At 35.4% G+C, this 27,386-nt stretch overlaps 1 protein-coding gene and 1 pseudogene across 1 annotated transcript; both read left to right on the top strand.

The window, feature by feature from the left end:
• Positions 1-3,784: 3,784 nt before the first annotated feature.
• On the top strand, positions 3,785-9,676 carry LOC115991793 (pectinesterase-like). The gene is made up of 3 exons (XM_031115714.1): positions 3,785-4,485; positions 4,657-5,101; positions 8,717-9,676. The coding sequence occupies exons 1-3, from the start codon at positions 3,856-3,858 to the stop codon at positions 9,403-9,405; spliced, it is 1,764 nt and encodes a 587-aa protein (XP_030971574.1). The 5' UTR covers positions 3,785-3,855; the 3' UTR covers positions 9,406-9,676.
• Positions 9,677-24,078: 14,402 nt separating this feature from the next.
• LOC115991747 lies at positions 24,079-25,155 on the top strand (annotated as a pseudogene).
• The last annotated feature ends 2,231 nt before the right edge of the window (positions 25,156-27,386 follow it).

The following is a 27,386-nucleotide window of genomic DNA, read 5'->3' as shown; positions in this document are numbered from 1 at the left end:
TAATAATATCATTGCCAATAACATCCCAATATTTTTGGTAAAAAATTGCAGACATACCGTCAGGGCCCGGGGCTTTTGTTGGGTGCATAGAGTGGATAGCTTGAACAACCTCTTCCCTTTGGAATTCCTTTGTGAGCTACTCATTCATCTTTGGGGTAACACTTCTTGGAATCAAATTGGCCACTTCCTCACTTCCGGATGGGCAGGAGGTTGAGAACAACTCATTAAAGTACTCTATTGCTATGCTTACTATGCCTTCCACATCTTCACACCATTTCCCATCCTTGTCCCATAAACCTCTAATCTCATTTTTCTTTCTTCTTTGCGACGCTTTGTGGTGGAAGTATTGGGTGTTTCTATCGCCCTGTTGGTACCATTGAACTCTTGATCTTTGGTGCCATCTCATTTCTTCCTCTTCCAGAAGCTCATTAATTTCTTTCCAGAGTTCATTTATTTTTGCTCCTCTGCTGCCCTTTCTATCCTCTTGAACAAGAGCTTGGAGTGATTTCCTTTTTTCTTGGATTTTCCTAGGAAAGTAACCAAAATCAGTTCGGTTCCATCTGGTTAACTCAGTTGTACACTCCTTTAGACCTTTAACCCACCCAACCATTGATTGTATACCCGAGAAGTTTGTCCACGCTTCTTGGATAACTTCCTTACACTTCTCATATTTAGTCCATGCCTTTTCAAAGTGGAATTTTCTCCCCCTTTGAGTTGGTGGATGTTTCCGGTCTGTCAATAGAATAGCACAGTAATCAGAGGTTGGTTCTACAATATGGAAAACTCTAGCATTTTGGTAATACTCTGCCCACTCTACTGTAGCAAGCACTCTATCCAACCTTAATTGAATTCTTCCTTCATTTAGTCTTTGATTGCACCAGGTAAACTTCGGTCCTTCATACCCCATATCTTGGAAACCACAAAAATTTATTGCCTCTCTGAAACCTTCCATTTACTGTTTGGCTCTATTCGGGCCTCCCGATTTCTCTGTTGCCGACACAATTTCATTGAAATCTACCAGGCACATCCATGGCATTTGATATTGAGATTTGAGAAACTGAAGAAGACTCCAATATTCCTTTCTCAAACTTGTTTCCGAGTTTCCGTAAAAACCCGTCATTCTCCATTTAAATCCCACCTTAGGATCTATTACAATTGCATCAATGTGGTGTCTTGAAAAGCTTTTAATTTCAACATCTAAGTCCCTGACCCATAGAAGGGTCATTCCCCCACTTTTACCTTCACTTGGGATTATTAGACCATTTGGCAAACCAATTTTTTCCTTTACATTCACCATTCTTTTAGCACCTACCTTTGTCTCCATTAAGAAGACCATATTGGGATTATATTGCTGCACAAGGTTGTGTAGCGCTCGAACTGTCCGGGAGTTCCCAAATCCCCGACAGTTCCAACTTAAGCAGTTCATATCCAAAAGGGAATAATAAGATTCAAGGGTACAAACAAAGAAGCAAGCAAACCAAAGCAGAAGAAAACACTCCCAAATTCTAAACCCCAATTATCAAAATATGGAAAAACTAAATCAAATAAACTACTCACTTCTGGGTTCCTTAGATTCTCAACTGAGGTGCATTTATTCAACAACAACAACTAATATCGGTTTGGAAAAGCCCACCTTTGGCCGAATCACACCTGATCAAGAGGAGCCCTCACTTGTCGGAAAATCTTCCCACAAAATGAACTTCTGGCGACTTTAAAACAGTACCAGAACAAGACCCACGAAGGGGTGAATTCGGATCTCACCCACAAAATCTCCACAGATGCTAAAAATGGCTAAGAATAGCCACTTGGAATCCAACCAGTACCAGAACTAGACCCACGAAGGGGTATTGATGGGCTGACAGTGGAATCGGAACTCACCCACAAGACTCGAGCTTCTGCTAGTGATCCGGCCAAGACTTGCGTCGAGAGGGAAAACTGGAACTTCAACAGTCCAGAGAGAAAGGAGAGACAGAACTCTCTAGAGAAAAGCTGGAGCCACACGGTCCAGAGAGAGAAACTCCTACTTGGGAGAGAAAGTTCATTAGGATAATAAGTACTTGATTAGGGAACATTAAAATCATGTGATGTATACTTATTTGGGTATATTCCACTAATATATTTTTAGGTTTTGACTAATGTCAATTAGGTCCAAATTTTTTCAAAATTAGTCAATTTTGTCCTTAAAGCCAACTTAATCCTTGAATAGTTAGTCTCAATTATTTTAGGTACTAAACTAACTTTAAGGATCAAATTAGTTAGTTTTAAAAATTATTGAACCTAATTGGCATTGGCGTGGCGTGAGTGTAAATAAAGTTTATCCTACTTTTTTTTTAAAAAAATCTTAAAATTAATAAGACTGATAGTTTAGTACTATAAGCTCTCATTCAACAACTTGCGACTTTACAAGTGGACATGACTCACGGGATGTCAGAGTATATTAAAAATTAGGAGTTATTATAATTTGAAAAATATTAGACCTATAAATTATTTCACAAATAATTAATTATTAGTGAGTAAAAAGTGATATAAATGATAAATTTATATCACTCTTAATAATAACATTACTCTTATAATTTATAATTAGCTTTATTTATTCCCCTAAAAAACAATTAGCTTTTTTATTTAATTACGAAAAAAAAGCAACTTGTGAACTAGCTTTATTTATTTAATTACGAACAAAAAAGAAGCAACATGTGTGATGCATGGTGTGTGTGTTTATAACCAGCTCTGTGTCTCCCATTGTTGCTAACAGTTTTAGGGTTGGCGTGTTATTTTGAATGCGTGTGTTATCAAAAGAAGCAACATGTAGCGTGACAGGTTATATGTGAAATATAATGATAATTTACGAAATAATTGCATGTAAATAAAAGACAAAACATATCACATATCGCGTCCCCACATTATTTCCATTAAAATTTTACAAGTTGCAGAGTTTAAGAAATTAAATAAAGTTGTTTTTAAAATATTAAAAAAGGAAAAAGTAATAATAAAAAATGGATAGAAAAAAGCATACGGTAGTAAGGGAGCCCCATGCTTGGCTGCTTCTATGATTTGCTGCAATAAAATAAGTTAAGGAAAAATTAAAAGTAAAAAAAAGCAAAAAGTAAAGACAAAAAAATAAAATAACAAAATTATAGTACTCACCTAAAAAAATTACTATGTTTATCACAACTATCTTATGCGGTAGTGTAAAATTAACTGCAAATTAATTATTTTCATTTAGATCTATTACTTTTTCCTTTGTTACTTGTAGTAAGAGTGCATTTGGGTTAGAATGAAAAATGAAAATTATTTTATTATTCAGTTTATTTTTACTACAATTTATGGATGACACATTTTGACACTATTTATAATTCCACTATACTATTTCAACTAACTTTTACCTTTATTTACAATATTTTCAACAATAATTTTTTAATTTCACCGAAATACCGTATTTAAACACAATATAACATCTGTGGTTTATTACGGGGTGGAAGAATTTTTGTACAAATCATGGCAGTTGAAGTTGGAATTGGAATCGGTGTAATTGCATTCCGTGCAATTCACCCAATTCCTTCACAATTTTTTATTTTTATTTTTTTTTACTTTTTTACCTTTATTTTTTTTTACTTTTACTCATTTTTATATTAAATGGTTGAGATTTAAAGTTACTTCAACTTTAAATCTCAACCATCCATACCAATTGGATCAGGTCATCTGAATCCTGTTTGATGATCTGAGCAGCCTGGCACTATGGCTATAAGTCTATAAATATCACCACTCACTCACACTTAGCGGACAACACTCGTATATACACTAGTGACTAGTCTTTTTTCTTTAACCCCTTGTTGATTTATCCACCAACAAATTAAAATGACTCACCTGAAGGAATTCTTGGCCACAAAATTTGAATCCACTACCAAACACATTTCCATCTCCAAGAAAAAGAAGAAGCTGTTCTTGGCTCTCTTTGCCACTCTGTTGGTTGTTGCGGCAGTTATTGGCATTGTTGCCGGAGTTACCAAGTCCCACAACAACAGCTCCCATAATGAAATCTCAGCTGCTGCCCATGCCATACTCAAAAACTCATGTAGCAGCACATTGTACCCTGATTTATGTTACTCAGCTATTGCCACTGTTCCTGGAGCCACCGCTCAATTGGCCAGCAAAAAGGATGTCATAGAAAAGTCCTTGAACCTCACAACCAAAGCTGTCGAACAAAACTTCAGAGCCATTAACAAGCTCACAAAAACAAAGCATCTCACCAAGCGTGGAAAGGTTGCTCTCCATGATTGCCTTGAGACCATTGATGAAACCTTAGACGAGCTTCACGATGCTGTGGAAGATCTCCACTTGTACCCAACAAAGAAATCTTTGTCCCAACATGCTGATGACCTCAAAACCTTAATAAGCTCAGCAATTACCAACCAAGAAACTTGCCTAGACGGCTTCTCTCACGATGGTGGTGATAAAAGCGTCCGCCAGGCCTTGCTAGCTGGGCAGGTACCTATAAATTTACTAATTCTCTCTAAAGTTTTTAACTTTATAAATATAAGATCAAATGTAAATAATATTCAAACTCAAAATTATTTCTTGATATCATGTTTTTTTATATAGAAATTTAACTTATTCGGAAATGATTAATTTAATCATTTAACTGTGTCAATGTAACAGACGCATGTGGAGCGTATGTGTAGTAATGCGTTGGCCATGATCAAGAACATGACTGATACTGATATGGCCATCCAGAGAATGAAAATGCAGAATCGGAAACTGAAGGAGGAGGAGGATAGTGTGGATGAAAGTATTAAGTGGCCAGAGTGGTTGTCAGCTGGGGATAGGAGGCTTTTGCAATCTTCTTCTTTGACACCAAATGTGGTGGTCGCTGCTGATGGCAGTGGTAACTACAAGACTGTGTCGGCAGCAGTGGCGGCTGCACCAGATAATAGTAAAACAAGATACATAATCAAGATCAAAGCTGGTGTGTATAGGGAAAATGTGGAGGTGACAAAGAAGAAGAAGTTTATCATGTTTTTGGGAGATGGGAGATCTAACACCATCATTACGGGTAATAAGAATGTGGTTGATGGAAGCACCACCTTCAAATCTGCCACAGTGGGTAAGTCCATGTTCCTTTTCTTTAGCTTAGCCATTCTCTTATTCTTATTAATTATACTATAAATTTTAGTTATTATAAATCTGATTTATCATAAATCAGAAATGATAATTTATATATTCATTTGTTAAAATATCATATTGAGGTGATTACCACATTTTATTAATATCAGGTGGAAATTATTTATAAAAAAATTGATAATTTTTAAGTTTATTAAAAATCCTGTTAGCATATTCGGATATATTAATTATATAATTAAGCCAGTGTGAGGGACTGGGACATATGTGTCTTTAACTACTGTACTCTGTAGACTGTAGCTAATTGGGAAAGGTCGTGGTGATGGACTGATGGGTTGAGGCATGCATCGATTTATATGTTAGGTTAGAGTTGGTAATTGCACATGCTTTAGTTGATGCACATGGTAGAGAAAGGAGGCAACTTGAGATGCATTTGTTTGCTGACAATGGAATCGGGTCAGTGCCAAAAAAAAAAAGGTCATTAATGGCAGAACAAGGTATAAACTTGGAAGGTTAAAGAAACATATCTGTTGGCCTGACCAAAGTAAAACTGTTAGAATAGATAAATAATTAATATATGTATTCGTATATCTTGTGCTTGGAAGATAAACTAAAAGATGTCTTTAATTTGTGTCCCAGCTGTGAGTTAATATAGGCATGATCCCTTAATAATATAGCCTCCGGTATAGTTAGAGATAGAATTGGAGTAGTGTTTACAATTCCAACAACAAACAAAAAAACGTTTAATTTGATCAAGTGCTCCAGCCCACAGCTAGCTGTGCTCCTCTATATATGCTTGTGTTTAGTACAGAGAATCGCAGGTTGCGGAGACCCACCCAAACCAATCAAGTAGACAAAGGGAGGAGGATATATAGACTAGTATGAATCTGATTCTAACTACTACTATATAGCTAAGGCGTCCATATCATATATCTTTGTTAATCTTTTATAGACTTTTCATGATGGATGATTAAATTCTCATTTGGAAATTTGAGACCACATCCACATGCATGCTCTTTGTCTCTATGCCCTAACTAAGAAGTAAACAGCGTTTTAAAGTCATTTCCAATTTCCATATACGTATATGATTATAATGAAGTTAGTCATTTTTTCAAACTGAAATTATGGTTCATGTCAAGTTGTCAAACATGTAACAAAATCAACTTATAGATGATGGGACCTACCACCAACTTCCCGAGTCATGTCCTTTCGTTTTTTACCACATTAATTGCGGAACATAATACAATAATTTGCACAGTAGAAGAAAAGTCACGTAGTCGTAGTATGAAACATAGAAAAGTATGTATAGCACGAGATTAGAAAGAAACAGACAAAAACACTCAATTCTTTTACTTACTAATTTTAATAATAATAAATTTATTAATGCCTCTGAAGACTTCACTTCAAGTCTTCAACTATCAACTTTATACTTTTATTATTATTATTATTTTGATAAGTATCAACTTCATACTTTATAATATACCATTCAAAATAAAAGAATCTTGCCGAAGTATACTATTATTGTTATTATTATTAGCTCTTCTATTCATCATATAAGATAAATACAAAAAGTTTGGTTTACAGCTTGCTTTTTTTTCTTTTTTCTTTTTTGAGTAAAAAAGTGTGGTTTACAACTGGACATTAGGGCATCTTCAGTAAATTTTTCAAATTTTTGTACGAGAATGAACAATGATTTTTATTTTTTAACTACTTACTTTTTTAAATGCATTTTTCAACCGATTCTTTATCTCATTCTCTATTTTATTTAAATATTATTTCTTTATTAATACTTTATTCATTATTTATTTATTTTTTTAACAATTACACATCTTTCAACATTTTTTTATTCAATTTTTAATTATTATAATAGAAAAAAATATTTGAAGGATGAATACTAAAAATTATAGTAGGGAAGCACTTTAGCAACTCTACTCTAAAAAATAGAGATTGACAAACTATTGGAATGGATTTTTGAGATGTTTATGCTCTAAAATTGGCTTAAAAAAAGCCATAGAGATGCTCTTAGTGATTGGTCTTTTTCACATTATTTTTTTTATTAGGAACGTACATACACTTTGATTTTTCGTACTACTTTCACGTGTCCTTAAAATTTGTTCCCTGCTTTCAGTTTCCAAAACTAAAAAGTAGGAAGCTTCCTTCCGGGATGTTTCCTTCTATTATTAGATTTTACTTTTTATCGTTTTGGTTTTTTTGGCCATATATACCTTTTTCTACGGTGTACGCAAGTATTTGTTTTCTTCAATTTTTAAAGTTACGAGCAAATTGCATATTTGATAATAGAGTATTTTTGATATATGTGTGGGTAGAAAAATGTGTAAAAATATGTGTTATATTATTTAAAATATATAATTTTGTGTTTGAGTAGGACTGCCAAACAGCCCGATCATTTTCACATTATTTTCGTAGTTTGAGAAATCAACATATATGTAACATATATATAATTGTGAGAATCACACTGTTACTACTCTCATCTCATCTCATCTCAAAATAAATAAGACGTACAGTAATCCCAATGGCCCAATTTAAAAGATATGTCAACATCATATATATAGTCATAGTCATAGATGAGATGCCGATGTTGCAGGAAATCTCCATATCCGTAAAGGTCCTACCCGTTTTAATTGCATCTTTTAATTTTATTTAGTAAGGTAACCCCAGGCAGAGGCAGAGGCAGAGGGGGGGTCCAAAAGGCAACAAGTCATTGTGCAGATTAATTAATTACTCTAGATCTCTCTCCTTCCAGCGCCCGCAACCTTTTACTTTAGTTGTCTTTTGCTTTCTCTCTCACTCTTACTCTTACCTCTTTTTCAATACGAAAATCAAATTATTAGGTTTAGGCCAGGCCAACCCAACCCATTCTACTAGATGCACGTGGTTTTTGGTCCTGGTCTTGGGTCACAGCTCACAAGGGGTTGCAACTTGCAATCAAAGCTTCTAAAATAAAAGTAGAAAAGTCTCTAAGCTTTTTTAACCAAGCCAACCATATATTGTACTCTCGGTTTTTGGAGTATTAATTAAACTGGTAGCATATTTAAAGTACGTAGTATGGGCCACAGGCTGAACTTTCTTCTATTTAATAGAAATATTTATTTGCATTTAGATATATATATATATATATATATATATATATATATATATTTATATAGATTTTCTGACTTTCACGTAGCGATAAATTGTGGATAACATAAAAAGTTTTTACATTGTAATTGATTCATTATAAAAATTGTATTAATTAATAATAAAACTTATGTTAAAATAATTTTGTTTTAATAATAAATTTTCACTTTAAATAGTTGTGAAATTTTTTTATTTATATTATAACATTCCTGTTTATTACTTATTAGATTTGATTTTTTCCCATTTTAAATTTCAGTAATTTTATTAGGAAAAAAAAAGGCATAATAAGTTATGATTGGTGGAATATAAAAACGAGTACAAAAGGCAGTATGAAGGATTTGTATTTTGCATCTCCTAAACCAATTAGACCAATAGGAGGTGTTCAATATTTTTATTTTGTGTCAATAACTTAAATTTATATAGATTGGTTGACATAAAGTAATTTTTCCATTTGGTTTTGCAGCCGTGGTTGGAGAACGGTTTCTAGCTCGGGACTTAACCTTCGAAAACACAGCAGGTTCCTCAAAGCACCAAGCTGTAGCTCTCCGTGTAGGTTCTGACCTCTCAGCATTTTACCAATGTGACGTGCTTGCGCACCAAGACACCCTTTATGTACACTCCAACCGTCAATTTTACGTGAAATGCCTAGTAGCAGGTACTGTTGATTTCATCTTTGGCAATGCTGCAGCTGTGTTCCAAGATTGTGACATCCATGCAAGGCGTCCAAATGCGGGCCAAAAGAACATGGTCACAGCCCAAGGTCGTCTTGACCCAAATCAAAACACTGGAATTGTAATCCAAAAATGCAGGATTGGAGCCACAAATGATTTGAAACCAGTACAAAGTCGCTTCCCAACATATCTTGGTAGACCATGGAAAGCATACTCTAGGACTGTTATCATGCAAACATCTATAAGTGACGTGATTCACCCTGAGGGATGGCACATTTGGAGTGGGGACTTTGCACTTAAAACTTTGTATTATGGGGAGTATCTCAACACTGGGGCTGGTGCTGGAACCGCTAAAAGGGTGAAATGGGGTGGTTTCAAAGTGATGGGTGCTTCCGATGCTCAATCTTTCACTTCTGGGAACTTCATTGCTGGAAGTAGTTGGTTAGGTTCAACTGGTTTTCCTTTCTCTCTTGGCTTATAAATCTTCTACATACTAGTTAAGACTTGAGCTAGAGTCTTGTGCGGCATTGCTCACTTGGAAATGAAGTTGATTAGTAAGAGTTTTTTAAATGAATATTATTGTCATCTTCAGCACAAAAAATTGGGGAGTTTTCTTAGAGAAAGTGAATCTCAAAACTTCAACGCAAGTTATGTGTGTAGACTAGTTTCTATTCTCTTTCTTATTTTTCTTTTTATTGTAAGACTGGGAGAGGGAAGAGATAGAATGTCAGTCTCAATTGTTATTAATTGAATGAATTATTTGGACTTACATAAAATTAACTTGCAATCAGGCAAAAAATAAAAACGAACAAGTTGCAACTATAAGAGAATGCCCAAAATTTAGGTAAAATTCCTTAAATGCTTAGTTTTCTAGTTAAATGTAGCCATGTGTATGCATTCATAATTTAATCAATGTAGTATTAAGTAGGGTTATCGTATTTAATTAAGTAGGCCTAATATAACATTTCCTCAAAGATATGTGAATTTCAAAAATCAAAACATATCATAAGGTGTTTTGGCTACCTCAACAAAGGAGTTTCCAATGTTATATATATATATATATATATATATATATATATAGATGGATTCGAGTTGCACATTTTTTAAACCATTAGATATAAGTAGATCTAACGGTAAAAAAAAAAAAAAAAACCATCATTAATACTAATATTTTGATTAGAATCACATTAATTATACTTCATTTATTATATTTTATATCTATCTATCTCTAAACCAAAAAAAAAAGTGTTATATTTAAGAACTATTTCAAAGCCAAATCAAACTTTGTCAGAGAACCAATTCCAGAGACAGGACTTGAGGGACTCTGGTGAAGGTTATTTCAAGAAGACAGTCCTTTGATGATCTTTAACCCATATGGGGATATGATGAGCAAGATTCCAGAGTCAGAAGATATGTGAATTTCAAAAATCAAAACATATCATAAGATGTTTTGGCTACCTCAACAAAGGAGTTTCCAATGATATATAAATATATATATATATATATATATATATATATTTATATATATGGTTGGGTTCAAGTATGTATAACATTTCCTCAAAGATATGTGAATTTCAAAAATCAAAACATATCATAAGATGTTTTGGCTACCTCAACAAAGGAGTTTCCAATGATATATAAATATATATATATATATATATATATATAGTTGGGTTCAAGTTACACCTAGTATAACTCTAAATAATATTACACCACTCAATATTTTTTAATTAGACGTGAATTTTGATAAATTCATCATTAGATTACATTATTTTCATATATTCTTCATACTTGCAAAATTTCAAGGTGAACAAAGAATAATAGTCATGTGCATTAATCAATGTAACATTAAGCAGGGTTATCGTATTTAATTAAGTAGGCCTAGTATAACATTTCCTCAAAGATATGTGAATTTCAAAAATCAAAACATATCATAAGATGTTTTGGATACCTCACCAAAGGAGTTTCCAATGATATATAAATATATATATATATATATATATGGTTGGGTTCAAGTTACACCTAGTGTAACTCTAAATAATATTACACCACTCAATATTTTTTTAATTAGACGTGAATTTTGCCAAATCCATCGTTAGATTACATTATTTTCATATATTCTTCATGCTTACAAAATTTTAAGGTGAACAAAGATTAATAGTCATGTTATCAATCAATTGTTTAAATTCAAGTTTTTGTAGTTTAAAATATTGCATAAAAGATGAGTTTATGGATCGAATGTTAAATAACATCTAATTGACATGAATGTTAAGAATATATTAAACATGCAATTCAATGGTGAAATTTTCAAATTTTGAATTTTATAAGAAATTATTGGGTGGTATAACGTTGTTTAGAGTTACACTAGCTGTAACTTGAATCAAAGAAGGTTTCAAGTTACACCTTAGAGTTACACTGTGTAGAATGCCCATCTCCTGCTTCTTACCCAATTCATCTAAGAAACCATGTAGCCAAATCATCTCCTTTCCAGCTTCAGTTGCTGCAACATACTCAGCTTCTGTAGTAGACAAAGTAACAATCTTCTGTAGATTTGAAGCCCATGATATAGCTGTACCACCCAGAGTGAAAACAAACCCTGTAGTACTCTTTCTACTATCAATATCACCAGCAAAATCAGCATCTACATAACCCTGCAGTTTCAAACTTGCACCTGTGAAGCAAAGACATGTATCTGATGAACCCTTCAGATATCTCAGAATCCACTTGACTGCCTCCCAATGCTGCTTTCCAGGCCTACTCATGAATCTGCTCACAACTCCCATTGCATGTGCAATGTCTGGCCTTGTACACACCATAGCATACATCAAGCTGCCAATAGTTGAGGCATAGGGCACCTTGCTCATGTGGTCCCTTTCTTCTTTTGTCTTCGGTGATTGTTCTTTGCTTAGTTTGAAATGACTACCCAAGGGTGTGCTCACTGGTTTAGCTTCATTCATGTTGAACCTGCTGAGAACTTTCTTCACATACTCTGACTGTGAAAGTTTCAATGTACCATTAGCCTTGTCTCTAATGATTCTCATACCAAGGATTTGCTTTGCAGCCCCCAAATCCTTCATTGCAAACTGTTTAGACAATTGCTTCTTCAGATTATTAATTTCCTCAATGCTAGACCCTGCAATAAGCATATCATCCACATACAACAGTAATATGATGTAAGAATTGTCAAAAAACTTAATATAGCAACAGTGATCAGCTTCACATCTCTTGAACCCAATTCTATGCATAAAACTGTCAAATTTCTTGTACCATTGTCTAGGAGCTTGTTTTAGGCCATACAAGCTCTTTCTCAGTTTGCAAACTAAATTCTCTTGTCCTTAAGCAATGAACCCTTCTGGCTGAATCATGTAAAGGTCTTCCTCCAAGTCACCATGAAGGAATGTTGTCTTCACATCTAACTGCTCAAGATGTAAGTTTTCTGCAGCCACCATTCCCAGTACTAGTCTGATTGTTGACATCTTCACAACTGGAGAAAATATCTCTGTGTAGTCAATGCCTTCCTTCTGCTGGAACCCTTTAACAACTAATCTGGCCTTGTAACGTTTGCTACCATCATACTCATTCTTTATTCTGTATACCCACTTGTTGTGCAAAGCCTTCTTTCCTACTGGCAATTCAGTCAGTTCCCATGTCTGATTCCCCAACAAGGAATCCATCTCATCCTTCATGGCTAACTCCCACTTGCTTGAATTCTCATCTTGCAAGACTTCATTATAACACTCTGGCTCACCACCATCAGTCAACAGGAGATAATTTAAAGTGGGTGAATAACGCTGTGGAGGTCTAATGTTCCTGGAAGATCTGCGGACTTCAGCTACAGGTGTACTCAGATCTACCTGTGAATTTACATTCTCCTTATCTTCTTCACCCCTTTTCTGGACAGTACCTTCAGTCAATTCATCTAAGTTGACAAACTCAGATTTCTTTTGATCTATCCCTGTAATATCTGACACTACAGTTGACCTGTCTTTATACATAACATGTTCATTAAATATCACATTTCTACTTCTGATGATTTTCCTGTTTTGTTCATCCCAAAACCTATAGCCAAATTTCTCATCACCATAGCCAATGAAAAAACATATTTTAGACTTTGCATCAAGTTTACTACGAGCATCAGAATCAATATGAACATAAGAAACACAACCAAAAACTTTTAAGTGTGAAAACTTTACCTCTTTACCGCTCCAAACCTCCTCAGGAAGTCTGAACTCCATGGGAACTGAAGGTCCTCGGTTTATCAGGTAAGCTGCAGTGCTAACAGCATTAGCCCAAAAAGTTTTTGGTAGTCTAGCATGCAACCTCATACTCCTAGCACGCTCATTGAGAGTTCTATTCATGCGCTCAGCCATACCATTCTGCTGTGGTGTCCCAGGAATGGTCTTCTCCATCCTAATTCCCTGTGCAGCACAATACTCACTGAACCATCCATCTATGTACTCTCCTCCATTATCTGACCTCAAACATTTTACTTTCATTCCTGTTTCTGTCTCAACCATGGCCTTCCACTTCTTAAAGGTTTCAAATACATCTGATTTATTTTTTTTAGAAAATAAACCCATACCTTTCTACTTGAGTCATCAATGAAAGTGATGTAGTACCTTGAACCTCCAAGAGATGCAATCGGAGAAGGCCCCCACAAATCAATGTGTACTAACTCCAATTTTTCAGCCTTCGGTGTCCTGCCAGTTTTCAAGAAGCTCACATTTTTCTACTTTCCTAAGATGCAACTTTCACACATGTCAAAATCAATGGACTTCAATTCTGGTAGTTTTCCTTTTGACAGCAGCATCTTCATCCCTTTCTCACTCATATGACCAAGTCTGCGGTGCCATAGGCTTGTATCAATACTTGCATCAGCAACTGCAATTGTGTCTCTTGGACTTGAGGTCATGTACAGAGTACCAGTCTTCTTTCCACGAGCCAATACCCTAGCTCCCTTTGTAACCTTCCAAGTACCACCAACAAATAGTATTGCATGTCCTTCATCATTAAGTTGTCCAACAGAAATCAGATTCCTCCTCAGGTCAGGAATATGTCGAATCTTCTCCAGTAACCAAACAGACCCATTGGGCAACAATATTCGAACATCTCCCATACCCACAACATCCAAGGCTGAACCATCAGCCAAATACACCTTACCAAAATCACCTGCAACATAATTCTGTATGATTTCTCGGTGTGGAGTGGTATGAAACGAAGCTCCTGAATCCAAGACCCAATCATCAAGTGGACTGTCTACTGCAAGAAGTAATGCATCCTGTACCTCTTCTGTTACAGCATTAGCAGAATCATCTTCATTCTTCTTCTTAGGACTTTTGCATTGATTCCTAAAGTGACCTGTTTTCCCACAATTCCAGCATTGTACTTGTTGACCTAATCTAGATTTACTTCTGTTCCGATTAGAATTTCTGGATTTTGATCTGCCCCGATTTGAATTTCTGTTATTACCTCTGCCTCTTGTCTCAAGGTTTAGGGCAGAACCAGATCCTGAGGATTCACCTGCATCTCTTCTGCGAATCTCCTCAGCCAGAATTAAATCTCGTATATCATTGTACTTGAGTTTTTCTTTTCCTGTAGAATTGCTTACTGCCATCCTCATTGCCTCCCAACTGTTTGGCAAAGAAGCCAAGACGATCAGAGAACGAATCTCATCATCAAAATCAATTTCTACAGACGACAATTGATTTGTGATAGTATTAAATTCATTCAGATGTTGTGCTACTGATGCATTCTCTGCCATTTTCAGATTGAATAGTTTCTTCATCAAGTGCACCTTATTGTTTGCTGACGGCTTTTCATACATACCAGACAAAGCCTTCATCAGATCTGCTGTGGTCTTTTCCTTTACAACATTGTGTGCAACAAACCTAGACAGAGTTAACCTGATGACTCCTAGTACCTGTCTGTCAAGAAGAGCCCATTCCTCAGCCTTCATAGCTTCAGGTTTTGTCCCCAAAAGAGGCAGATGCAATTTCCTCCCATAAAGATAATCTTCAATCTGCATCCTCCAATATGCGAAGTCTGTGCCATCAAACTTTTCTATTCTAGACGCCTTTCCTGCTTCCTCTGCCATTGCTCCCACTCAAACCTAATCCTAGGCTCTGATACCAATTGTAGGGAATTTAACCAAAAATTCCTAACCTGTGAGAAACAAAACAAATAGAGAAAACACACGTCAAAGAAAAATAATCACACGCACAAGACAATATTTACATGGTTCGGCAATTTGCCTACGTCCACGGAGTTGCAGGGATTTCACTATTATCAGGGAAAAATACAATAGTGCACAAGAACACTCTCAAGAAACCCAAATCCCAATTACACCCTAGCACTCTCTCACATAAAAAATAAGAATAGAAGCTGACTGCCTCTCTTTTCTCTATTTTCTCTCATGCGGCTTGCTCACTAGGTTAATTGGAATTTTTCTTGAATCTCTCCTTTTTTTTAATCTCACGGCTACACAACTTGTCAAAACCTAATAAATATATATATATATATATATATATATATATATATTAAAGTCGGCTACACTAGGAATTAAATAGGGGTGTCAATGTTCGACCCAACCCGCGAACACGACACGAACCCAACACGGTTTTTTTGGGGTTAGGGTTGGGCCTTAATGGGTTTGGGTCATTAACGGGTCAACCCGAAAGCGACACGATAAGAAATGTGTCATAAGCGGGTCAACCCGCGTAACCCGCAATAGACACGTTTGACACGTCAATTTATTTGTGTCAAACCCGAAATGACCCACTTAACACAACCCGTTTAACTCGTATAACATATAAATAATTATTTTATTTTACATTTGTCAAATACCTTTTATATACATAATATATTTTAAATTAAAAAAGAAAAGTAAGTAATTACAAAAATTTACAAGGGATATAACTGAAAATTAAAACTTCACAAACCATAAATCTCTAAACCCTACAAACCCTAAACCTCTAAACCTTCTTATAAATATCTTTTTTTTTTTTTATTCCAACCGTATTATTCTTCTCACGCCAATTCTCAACAGTCAAACTCAAGTGTAAACTCTCAAGCCGGTTATCTCTCTCTCTCTCTCTCTCATATGTTTTTTTTTTTTTTTTTTTTTTTTTTTTTTTTTTTTTTTTTTTTTTTTTTTTTTTTTTTTTTTTCTGCATGATGCTTTTCAGCTTTTGTACAGTAAACTTTGAACCCATGCGCCTTGTGTTTTTCTTGATTGCATGATATGGTCCACTTGTTTTAGTTTCTTTGAATGATAATAAGACAACTTGATATTATATTATTATGCTTGTTGGCCATCTTATAAACATGTGTTAAGATGCAAAAGCTGAAAAGCAACAAAAAGTGTATTTCATATGTTGCGGATTATAGAATTCATAACCCTTGGATCCATAACATCCGTATATCCATCAGTGAAAAACAACAAAAATTCATAACCCTTGGATGTTATATTTAATATTATACAGGTTGAAATGGGTTGTGTTATATTCATGTCAACCCAATACGACTCGTTTATTAAACGTGTCAAATGGGTTGGGTTAGGTCAACCCGCCTTATTAACAGGTCGGGTTAGGGTTGAAGGATTCTGACACGATTATTAAATAGGTCGGGTTAGGGTTGAGCCATTTAGTCTAATACCCCTACCTCGACACGACACAAACCCGACACGCTAACCCGAATTGACACCCCTAGAATTAAATTCCTAGTTGAATTCGGTCAACTTGGGCTTGTAGCAATTCAAGCCACATGAGCCCACTTCAACAGTGATAAATCAAAATAAAAAACAAAATTACAAGAATCACACACTCAATCCGACTTCCATTTTTGTTTACATGGAGAGTATGTTACAAAATGGAATACAGACTAATGAAAAAAAATTCCGAAGAGTTGTGCCTTCATAAATTGTGCTCAGTCTGTGCCTAAAGGAACAAACCGCCATCTTAGCTCTTCTAGAAGTAAATCTCTGCAACTTCTTGATTGACCCAGGCACCAGCTCGAGATAATCCACCAGCACCAACTACACTTGATGGCTTGGATTCAAAAACAAAGGACTTGTTTGTATCATTAGGTCCATATACCCATAATTATTATACTCAAACCCATTATTAATCTTGTTATTATTTTCTTAAGAAACCGATTTATTAAACCCCAAGAATATGAGCCTTCTTGCAGCGATGACTATCCTTGCTCGACGCACTTTGAAGAGCCACGCCGACTTTGATAGCCAAAGTGGCCATATCCGACATGGTTAAGCGCTGTTGAAGCTTAGACACAGGAAGCACAAAGTAGATTTGGTTAGCCTCAAGTTCATCATTCAGATTCCTTTAGAAAGCCCTTAACTTCTGTCTTTTGACTCTTGAGCATCCAATACTCAAAATAGCTTGGGCCGTTCAATTCGCCTATTCTCTTTATCAGATCTTGTTCTTTTTCCTCTCTCTCTCTCTCTCTCTCTCTCAAATGAATTATTGTTGATAGTTCAACAAATTCTTTAATTTCTTTATTTCATGTGGCAGTATTTGTGTCATTTTGATGTGGCATAAAAATAATTTTTTTATTTTGACCGTTACTTAATGGCAGACTATTTTGACACAATATTCAAATATTAGAAACTAAACTCACACATTTAAAAGGTTATAGACTAAATTGATATTCAGGGTGTGTTTGGATACAGTTTATTTTGCTGAAAACTGAAAATACTATAGTAAAATAATTTTTAAATATGTGAATAGTGCCGTGGAACCCATTTTTAATGAAAGTTTTGCTAAGGTTTGTGGGTCTTGTAAACAGTGCACAGGACCCATAGAACTGCACTTCTCCAAAAAAAAAAAAAAAATGCAGATGCAAAGAAGTTCTATCCAAATGGGTATTCAGTGTAAAAGTTAGGGACCGAATTTGTTATTTACCCTTTTTATTTTGATAGGAACTCAATATATCGGGATATAACAGTTTGAAAAGTCTTCAATTAAGTAATCTATATAACATTTATAGACACCACCGAACTAAAAATTTAAGCATATGAATTTGGCTCTACTTATATTATACTAACCGCTTATTCATATTATTATTAATCAATGTGAGACTTCACACCCATCTAAATTTCTAGAGAGAGAGAGAGAGAGATCACTCCATTCTCAAAAAATAAAATAAAATTGTGAGACTTCACTTAAAGGTGTATACTCCACCCAACAACATGCACAATATTACATGATATATATATACTCGCTTCATTCAATTTAATGTAATTTTTGTTATTATTATAATGAGCAATTGATATTGCAGTTGGTGGACGAAAGGCAAGATCAGCCATTCCCCTTTTAGAACCATTATTGGGAGTCCAAATTTCTATCTTATTTTTTCTGCTCCATTCTATACTCCACCAACAAAAACTTACTACATGTTCACCTAACTAATTAAATAATACCATTATTGACTTATTAATACTATCATTATTAATTAATGGTAGTAATTAATTAATTAGGTGAATATGTGACAAGTTTTTATTGGTAGATTATAAGATAGAACAGAAAAAGTGGGACAGAAGATTTGGCATGTGCAATTGATAGCTAGGAACTACATGGGGTTCTTTACGTGAGAAAAGTTGACATGTTGTACTTTATTTGTAGCTTCCTACCCATTTTACTTTCTTGTAGGTATTCTTTCTGTATAGAAAGAGATATATAACTAAGAGCATTCACAGCTGGAGGCATATTGCTATATTGCTAAAATTTAGCTCCTCCAACACTAAAATTGTGCTCTAACAGTGGAGCTAAATCTAAAAAATTTAACTCCATTGCTACAGTGCACATCTATAGATTGATGTGCACTATTCATTAGAGCTAAAAAAAAAAATATTATTTTATACTACTTCCTGATTAAAATAATGCCACTTGCTCTCTCTCTCACTTCGTCTCTCTCTCTCAACTTTCAGACCTCTCACGCCACCGCCCCCCTGATCCACGCTGCCGACCCATGCCGTCACAGACCCAGCAGCTCCGACCATGGCAACCCCTACCACCACCACCTCCACCACCACATCAGTCACAAATCTAACCATACCCACACTTATCAAACCCACTACCACCAATATCAATCACCACCTCCACCACGGCAACCCCCACCACCACCACCACCACATTAGTCACAAATCCAACCACACCTACACTCATTAAACCCACCACTATCAGGGAAAAAAAAAAGAAAAAAAAAGAAGCAAACATCGGCAAAACCCACGGCCAAAACATCACCAAAACCCACGGCGGCAAATCGGAAGAGAAAGATGAAAGATTTGGCAGTTTTTGACTTTGACATCGTCGGCGTCTTTGCTAGATATCGATGGCAACGGCTTTGACTTCTTCAAACTTTTTGGGTTCGGCAAGGGAAGAAGTGCAAAGCATGGATTTGGCGGCATGGGTTTTTGGGTTCAATCAAAGGGAAAAGGATCTTGGAGCGATGACGGCTTGGTTGAGGGAAGGAGAGCAACATGGGAGAAGAAGGCAAGGGAGCTAGGCGGCGTGTTGAATCTGAACCAGAAAAGAAAAGGTGAACCAGAAACGAAAAGGAAGAAAGGCAGCATGTGTGAATGAGAAAGAGTAAAGGGACTTGGCACGTGTGGGTGGGATCAAATTGTATATATAAAATTTGGGTTTTTTTTTTTTTTTTTTTTTTTTTTTGAAACCATATATAATTTGGGGTTAAAACAAAATATTATTGTTACACTACATGAATATTTACTTGCTATCATGATAATTGAGAAATTGTTTTAGTAAAAAAAAAAAAAATGTATAAGTATAATTTGGGGTTTAAAAACTCACTTGTTTAAACTAGACGATTATTTGCTATCATGTAGCGGCGGCGACAGCGGAAGAGTCAATCGCAGTGGCGGTGGCGTTGGCGGCAATTGTGGCAACGTTAGCGATTGCGGTGGCGGTGAAAGAGTCGGTGGCGGCAACAGTGGCGGTGGCAATAGTGGCAACAGTAGCAGTTGCAGGTGGTTGTGATTGTTGTTTATTGTAGTGAATATGTTATTTTATTGTAATATTTATATTATTTTATTGTGTTGAAAACTAAAATAGATCCACTGCTGTAGCATGTATGTAGGTAAAATAGATAAAGTAACTTTTGGTGTAGTTAAATAGCTAAATTTTTAGCTCCACTGCTGTAGATGCTCTAATAAGAAATTGTTCATCAATATAAAAAAATAAAAAATAAAAAAAAAACTAATAAAAAATTGCCAAACCTGTGGGACCCAGCTCTTTCTATTGTATTATTTTATTTTTATCGCTTGAGAATAAGAAGTAATTATTAAAATAAATAAATAAATAATAATAAAATTCAAGAATCAAGATGCAAAATCATTAAAATTATATATTGGCGTAATTGTCGGCTCCGCGTATTGACCTTTCTCTATCGATCAAGTGCAAACAAATCCACCCATATTAATATATGCATGGATCTTTCAATTCAATCCTTTTCAATTTCAAATAAATATTTTGTTAAAGACTTTCCCACTCTCGAGAAAATTCAATTACGTTATAGCGCAAGATTGAACATATGTAATTATACTCTGGAGCATGTCTAGAAAGGGAGGAAAAAGAAGTTTCACACTAAAATAATTAGTTTTCGCAATTCGTGCCATAATCGTTGCTGCTAGTGCTTTGTAGAGACACAATTAGGGGTGTCCAACCCAACCCGTAACCCGACCAACTCGAGCAACCCGCCCGAACCCAAACCGGCAACCGTCCGACCCGACCATTCCGACGGTCGGTGACGGGTTTCTGACCCCAAGACCCGACGCCGGCGGGTCGAGTGGCGGGTTTTCTTCTCCAAAACCCGAGCCACCCGACTCGACCGACGTTATATATAAATCTGGCAATATCCGGCGACATTCAAGCGAGATTTGGTGAGATCCGGCGACATTTGAGGAGATCCAAGCGAGATTTGGACCATATTTGGTGAGATCTGGCGAGATTCGAGGAGATCCAGGCTGATTTCGGCGATTTTTGGTGCAGATCTACTGGGTTTTTGCAGATTCCGGCGACGTTTGCAGGATCCGGCGACTCTCAACACCGACCGACCCACCCGAACACCACCCGAACCCAAAACCGACCCGACCGAGTGACGCCGGCGGTCGGTTTCGGGTCCCTCCGCCTTCCACCCGACTCCGGCGGGTCGGGTCCGGGTTGGGTCCAAAACCGACCCGACCCGACCTGTGGACACCCCTAGACACAATTAGCCAATCGCTCATAAAAAAAAAAAAAAAAAAATATATATATATATATATATATATTAAGAGAAATATCTCTCACATGATTGGCGCCTCTATTGTCAAGGGTTATGAAATTATCGGTATCTCTAACCGAAAATGGTAATTTTTTTTTTTTTTTGGGGTACAAAAATATTGATGCCGTAGATAGTTATAGGACAAAGCTACAAATTATTAGACAAATTTTATGTACATTTTTTTTTTCAAGTTCCTGTACGGATGTACCTAAAAATTTGTGACTCCTACTCTTAAAAAACTTTATTTACATTAAGCTTTTCTTAAAAAAAAAAAAAAAATATTTATTATAAGTCTATAGTTGGAGTGTAGGAGATTTGAACATTAGATATCTCCGTTGAAAATAGTAAATAGCTTTAATTGAGTTACAAAATTCTTGACCTATTAACCTCAATTTTTACATACAAGGGACATTAAAAAAAATCGGTAAAAAATATTTAATGTGTTATTTATAATGTGGCACCAATTGAAATTATGTCAATTTGTGGTTGTATTGATAATTTTTGTTATGAGAGGACTGTCTATTCCACAAGTTTCTATCAACAATATTATTTATGGGATTTGTCATCCCTTGAAAGTTTTTCGCTTTGTGTATATTTTGCATGTTAAACAAGAAGGGAATACACCAGCACGTATTTTAGCATAATATGTTAAGGGGTTAGATAGTTATATAACTTGGGTAGGAAAAAATCCAGTTCTCATTGAGTTGACTTTGGCTCATGATGTATTGAATTTATCTTCATCTTAATAAAATTATTAGTCTTTTCATCCGAAAAAAAAAAAAAAAAAAATTTAGCTATTGGTGGGGTTATAAATGAACTAAGTTGTCTATAAACAACTTCAGTTTGGCTCGAAAAACACTTGTTTATATTCGTTTGTTTAGTAAATAAGCCAAGCTCAAATCTAAGTTTAAGCTTAATTATTAAACGAGTTAAGCTCATACATAATAATGTATTTGTAAACATGATTAGTCAATTTAACTATATATGGTATCATACTTTTTATATGTATACTTGTAAAATATATATATATATATATACACTTATATAAACTTGAAAATTTTTTTTTTGAGTAAACATATAAACTTGAAATTGAATCGTATAAATCTGTAATTCACTAAATTAATAAGTATGAACATTTTATATTCAGTTAGGCTCAATTCATTTACGGTCCTAATTTATTTTTTTGGGATGAATGAAATCCTTCGAGAAGTACACGGCCAAGCCAGCTAGCATGGTAACGTACGTACTTCAAGAATGTAAGGTACTGGGGTGATTGTGGAAGACCATAAAATATGTTGATGTATGCTAGCAGCAACGGTGTATAGGGATATACTAATTAATTAAAAAAAAATTGGCCACATTGATCTGGACACAAATATACATATATATATATATACATATAAATATTATTTTATAAGATCAAGCATATGGGATCCCAGGCTTTAGGTTTTACTTGTACTTCCATGGCCTTGGCAGCAAGTGTTGAGCAAAACCAGGTTACAATTTTTTTTTTTAACAAGCGGGTCAGTGTCATTGGTGTTTCCTATAGAAATTAGAAGCCGCGTCTGCCCCATTTCCTCTCCAAAAATCTGGCATCGCCATCAATAAATTGCCCAAATAGCGGTGGCTGACGCCTATAGTTTTTCTTTAAATACTAATTTATCACTCTAAAGCCTAAGCTATGTAATATACAGCTGTTTCTCAAAAAAAAAAAAAATATACAGCTCGATCCATTATAAAGTAAGTTTATAGTCCACGAAACCGCGCGCGGTCTGTCTATAACTAAATATTAGCACGCATTATTGTAATACATTGTTATGCTAGCTAATTAATGAACATTAAAATATCGAAACCAAACCAATTTTTGACAGGACACTCACAGACTCACTAGTCTAAGGTGGATAATAATTTGAATGTGAAAACCAAAACCTGTTAGCGGAAAAAAGAGAAAGAGAAAGAACTAAGAAGGAAATATCGTGTGAAGCCAGACCAAAAGTTGTCGTAGCATAATTTGATACAGACAGACATAAAAGTGAAAATGAAATGCATGTGCTTTTCACATTGAATATTTTTTATATACCTTTTATATAACTATACTACTGACATTGTTTTTATATATTGTATACTAATTATAACCTAACACCTTAGAAATTTTGAATAAAAAATTATAAAATTATTTGTCTAACTAGATTTTATTATTGCATAAACAACAAAATTATATGAAATAGTAACGGGGGAAACTGTTTGGTATTCAAAGTTAATAAATCAGAAAGAGAGAGAGAGAGAGAGAGATTAATTTAGAGGAAAATGATGATGTTTACTAGTTGATTTGATTAATGACGATACCAATTCTTAAAAGCATTGAAGAAAAGGGATTAATGACGATACCAAAATGATGATGTTTACTATTTGATTGGATACACATATGTGTTTTTCAAACGCGCATTTTTCCTTCTTTATTTATTTTTATTTTTTTAGCTATAGTTATTGACTTTCAAAGACAAAAATCACTGTTTATAAACAGTATATATACTGTTCACATACTGTATATGCACCGTTTATGTATTTAAAAACATTAAAAATAAAATAGGTTATATGGTACTATTTGTATATTTAAAAATTATTTTACTATAATGTTTTCAGTTTTTAATTTTAGTTTTAAAAATAAGTTGTATCCAAACTAATAAAAAGACACACCCACCCATATAAAAAGGACACCCACCCCATCCAACCCTCCCATTCCTTCTCTTTTTCAATCACACTCTTTTTTAGCAAAAGAATACACACATCCTCAGCAACAAAAACTAAAAGAGATACTCTCATACTGCTCTCGATAAACAAAAGAAGCTTATGTCATCGATCGAAATGGACTCATCAGTCAAGTCCTTCAAGGGCTATGGCAAGGAAGATGAGACTGAAGAGCAAGCATTCAAGAAAAAGACACGCAAGCGTTTGATCATCCTCATCATCTCTTGCATTGTCCTATTAAACCATTATACACAAACAAAACAGTTCGTCATCCTCATCTAACTCAGTCCAAGCAACCGAAGTAACCCCAGCAGCTTCACTCAAAGCCGTGTGCAGTGTGACTCAGTACCCAAACTCGTGCTTCTCTAGCATCTCATCCTTAGAAACCGCAAACACCACCGACCCAAAAGTCCTTTTCAAGCTCTCTTTAGTCTTTACACGTAGCCATCAACAAGCTCTCCAACGACATACCCTCCAAGCTCACTGCTATCACCAATGACCCCAAAGTGAAAGCGGCTCTAACCGTTTGCGAAGGCCTTTTCGAAGACGCGGTGGATGGACTCAATGACTCTATATCTTCCATGGAAGTTGGATCAGATGATAAGCTGTTGTTCCCGGCTAAAATCAATGATATAAAGACATGGCTAAGCACTACAATCATTGACCAAGAGACCTGCTTGGACTCTCTCCAAGACCTCAATTCCACGGTTGTTGATTATATGAAGATAGCCACCAAAAACTCAACTGAGTTTACAAGCAATAGTTTAGCCATTGTTGCAAAGATACTGGGCTTACTTGCTGACTTTAACCTTCCCATCCACCGTCGGCTACTTGGTTTCAAAGAATCTGAAGGTTCAGATGAATTTCCCACTTGGGTTAGCCACATAGACCGTAGGCTACTCCAGGAGATTAACGTGACTGCTCATGTGACTGTGGCTAAGGATGGAATTGGGGACTATACGAGTATCAGCAAGGCAGTGGATGTTGTTCCTTAAAAGAGTGAAACGAGGTTTGTAATATATGTGAAGGAAGGGAAGTATGTGGAGAATGTAGTAATGGACAAGAGCAAGTGGAATGTGTTGATGTATGGGGATGGTAAGGACAAGACCATTGTCTCCGGCAGCTTGAACTTCGTGGACGGTACTCCAACCTTATATGGTATGGTAGACTATAATTAACAGTAAATTAATTATTTTCATCGTAAAGCCATCGCTTTTTCTATTATTTCTACTACTATGTCCAATTGCGGTAAATTACGGGGTGGAAGAATGTTTGTACAGTTGATGACAATTGATGTTGTCCCCTGAGCTGAGCAAGAGCAGCCTGGCACTATGACTGTAAGTCTATAAATATCACCACTCACACTTAGCCGACAACACTCACATATATGCTAGTTTTTTTTCTGAAACCCTTTGTTGATTTACCCACCAACAAATTAAAATGACCCACCTGAAGGAATTCTTGGCCACAAAATTTGAATCCACTACCAAATACATTTCCATCTCCAAGAAAAAGAAGAAGCTGTTCTTGGCTCTTTTTGCCACTCTCTGTTGGTTGTTGCTGCAATTATTGGCATTGTTGCCGGAGTTACCAAGTCCCACAACAACAGCTCCCATAATGAGATCTCAGCTGCTGCCCATGCCATACTCAAAAACTCACGTAGCAGCACATTGTACCCTGATTTATGTTACTCAGCTATTGCCACTGTTCCTGGAGCCACCGCTCAATTGGCCAGCAAAAAGGATGTCATAGAAAAGTCCCTGAACCTCACAACCCAAGCTGTCGAACAAAACTTCAAAGCCATTAAGAAGCTCAAAAAAACAAAGCATCTCACGAAGCGTGAAAAGGTTGATCTCAATGATTGCCTTGAGACCATTGATGAAACCTTAGATGAGCTTCGCGATGCTGTGAAAGATCTCCACTTGTACCCAACAAAGAAATCTTTGTCCCAACATGCTGATGACCTCAAAACCTTAATAAGCTCAGCAATTACCAACCAAGAAACTTGCCTAGACGGCTTCTCTCACGATGATGCTGATAAACACATCCGCCAGGCCTTGCTAGCTGGGCAGGTATCTATAAATTTACTAATTCTCTCTAAAGTTTTTTATAACTTTTTTAATATGAGATCAAATGTAAATAATATTCAAACTCAAAATTATCTCTTGATATCATGTTTTTTTATATAGAAAATTTAATTCATTCGGAAATGATGAATTTAATCATTTAACTGTTACGGTGACAGATGCATGTGGAGCATATGTGTAGTAATGCGTAGGCCATGATCAAAAACATGACCGATACTGATATAGCCATTCAGAGAATGAAAATGCAGAATCGGAAACTGAAGGAGGAGGATGATAGTGTGGATGAATCATGAATGTATTAAGTGGCCAGAGTGGTTGTCAGCTGGGGATAGGAGGCTTTTACAGTCATCTTCTTTGACACCGAATGTGGTGGTTGCTGCTGATGGCAGTGTGGATGAAAGTATAGAACTATTCCCTCTGTCCCACTTTGTTTGTCCTATTTGAAAAGTCAAATTTTTTAAGGGAACATCATTTATTGTCTTGTCTACATTTTAAAAATGTATAAATTTTCAAAGTTACCTTTAAATAAATTTATCAAAAATTTGAATTATTAATAAAATAGGGGTATAATAGGAACATTAGTAAATTAATAATTTTTATTTTTAGAAACAGGACAATATTTTGGGACATCCCAAAATAGAATAAAGGACAAATAAAGTAGGACAGAAGGAGTAATTATTATTTGGGTAAAAAGTCAAAACTTTTTTAGTGTACCTCACGCTACCATCATTATCTTATCTTCTCAAAGCATGGTGGGAAAATGTAACAAAGTTTTATCTTTGCTTGTCAGTTGTCGTTGCTCATTATGCGTCAGTCAATCAGCCAGTTTTTTACTTTTAAAATTTGAACTCTTTGGTTTGGTTTGGTTTCTTTTCTTTTATTTCAGTCAAATGTTGTAACTTCTAGTTAGTATAAAGCTTAGGGAACTGTGTTATTGTGGTGTAAGCAAGGAAAGGAAGAGGGTGGAACTTAACACCCGGACCATAGAAGGACAGGTGATGGGATCCACCATCTCCAGATGAATGGTTGTGATCATCTAGTGAACTGTTTGTATATACTATGTTTGTTTGAAGACCCTCGAGAGATGCTGTAGTTCTTCATGAATGCTTTGGATAAAAGGGATTTCCTGGCAAAAGGTAGGAAAAAAAAAAAAAAAAAAAAAAAGACCAAGACAAGGTACTCAACTTTTTTAAGCTCTAAGTACCACAGTGCTTTTTTAATTCATCATATTCCAAGTCAATAGTGCTACGCTGTCGACTCGCTTAGGAACTCGAGTTCATTAAACTCAAGTACTAAAAAAATGTTACATTCCGACATATTTTCAAAATAGTGT

Source organism: Quercus lobata, chromosome 5 (assembly GCF_001633185.2).
Source record: "Quercus lobata isolate SW786 chromosome 5, ValleyOak3.0 Primary Assembly, whole genome shotgun sequence".
In the NCBI taxonomy this organism is placed as follows: domain Eukaryota; kingdom Viridiplantae; phylum Streptophyta; class Magnoliopsida; order Fagales; family Fagaceae; genus Quercus; species Quercus lobata.
Note: the sequence above shows the minus strand (reverse complement) of the source record. Positions and strands in the feature narration are given on the sequence as shown.

Bases quoted from the DNA above. Each gene is read 5' to 3' on its own strand.
- LOC115991793 (XM_031115714.1), top strand. From the start codon at position 3,856: ATGACTCACCTGAAGGAATTCTTGGCCACAAAATTTGAATCCACTACC. The intron at 4,486-4,656 runs GTACCTATAAAT...TCAATGTAACAG, and splicing joins AGGCCTTGCTAGCTGGGCAG to ACGCATGTGGAGCGTATGTG. The intron at 5,102-8,716 runs GTAAGTCCATGT...TTGGTTTTGCAG, and splicing joins CTTCAAATCTGCCACAGTGG to CCGTGGTTGGAGAACGGTTT.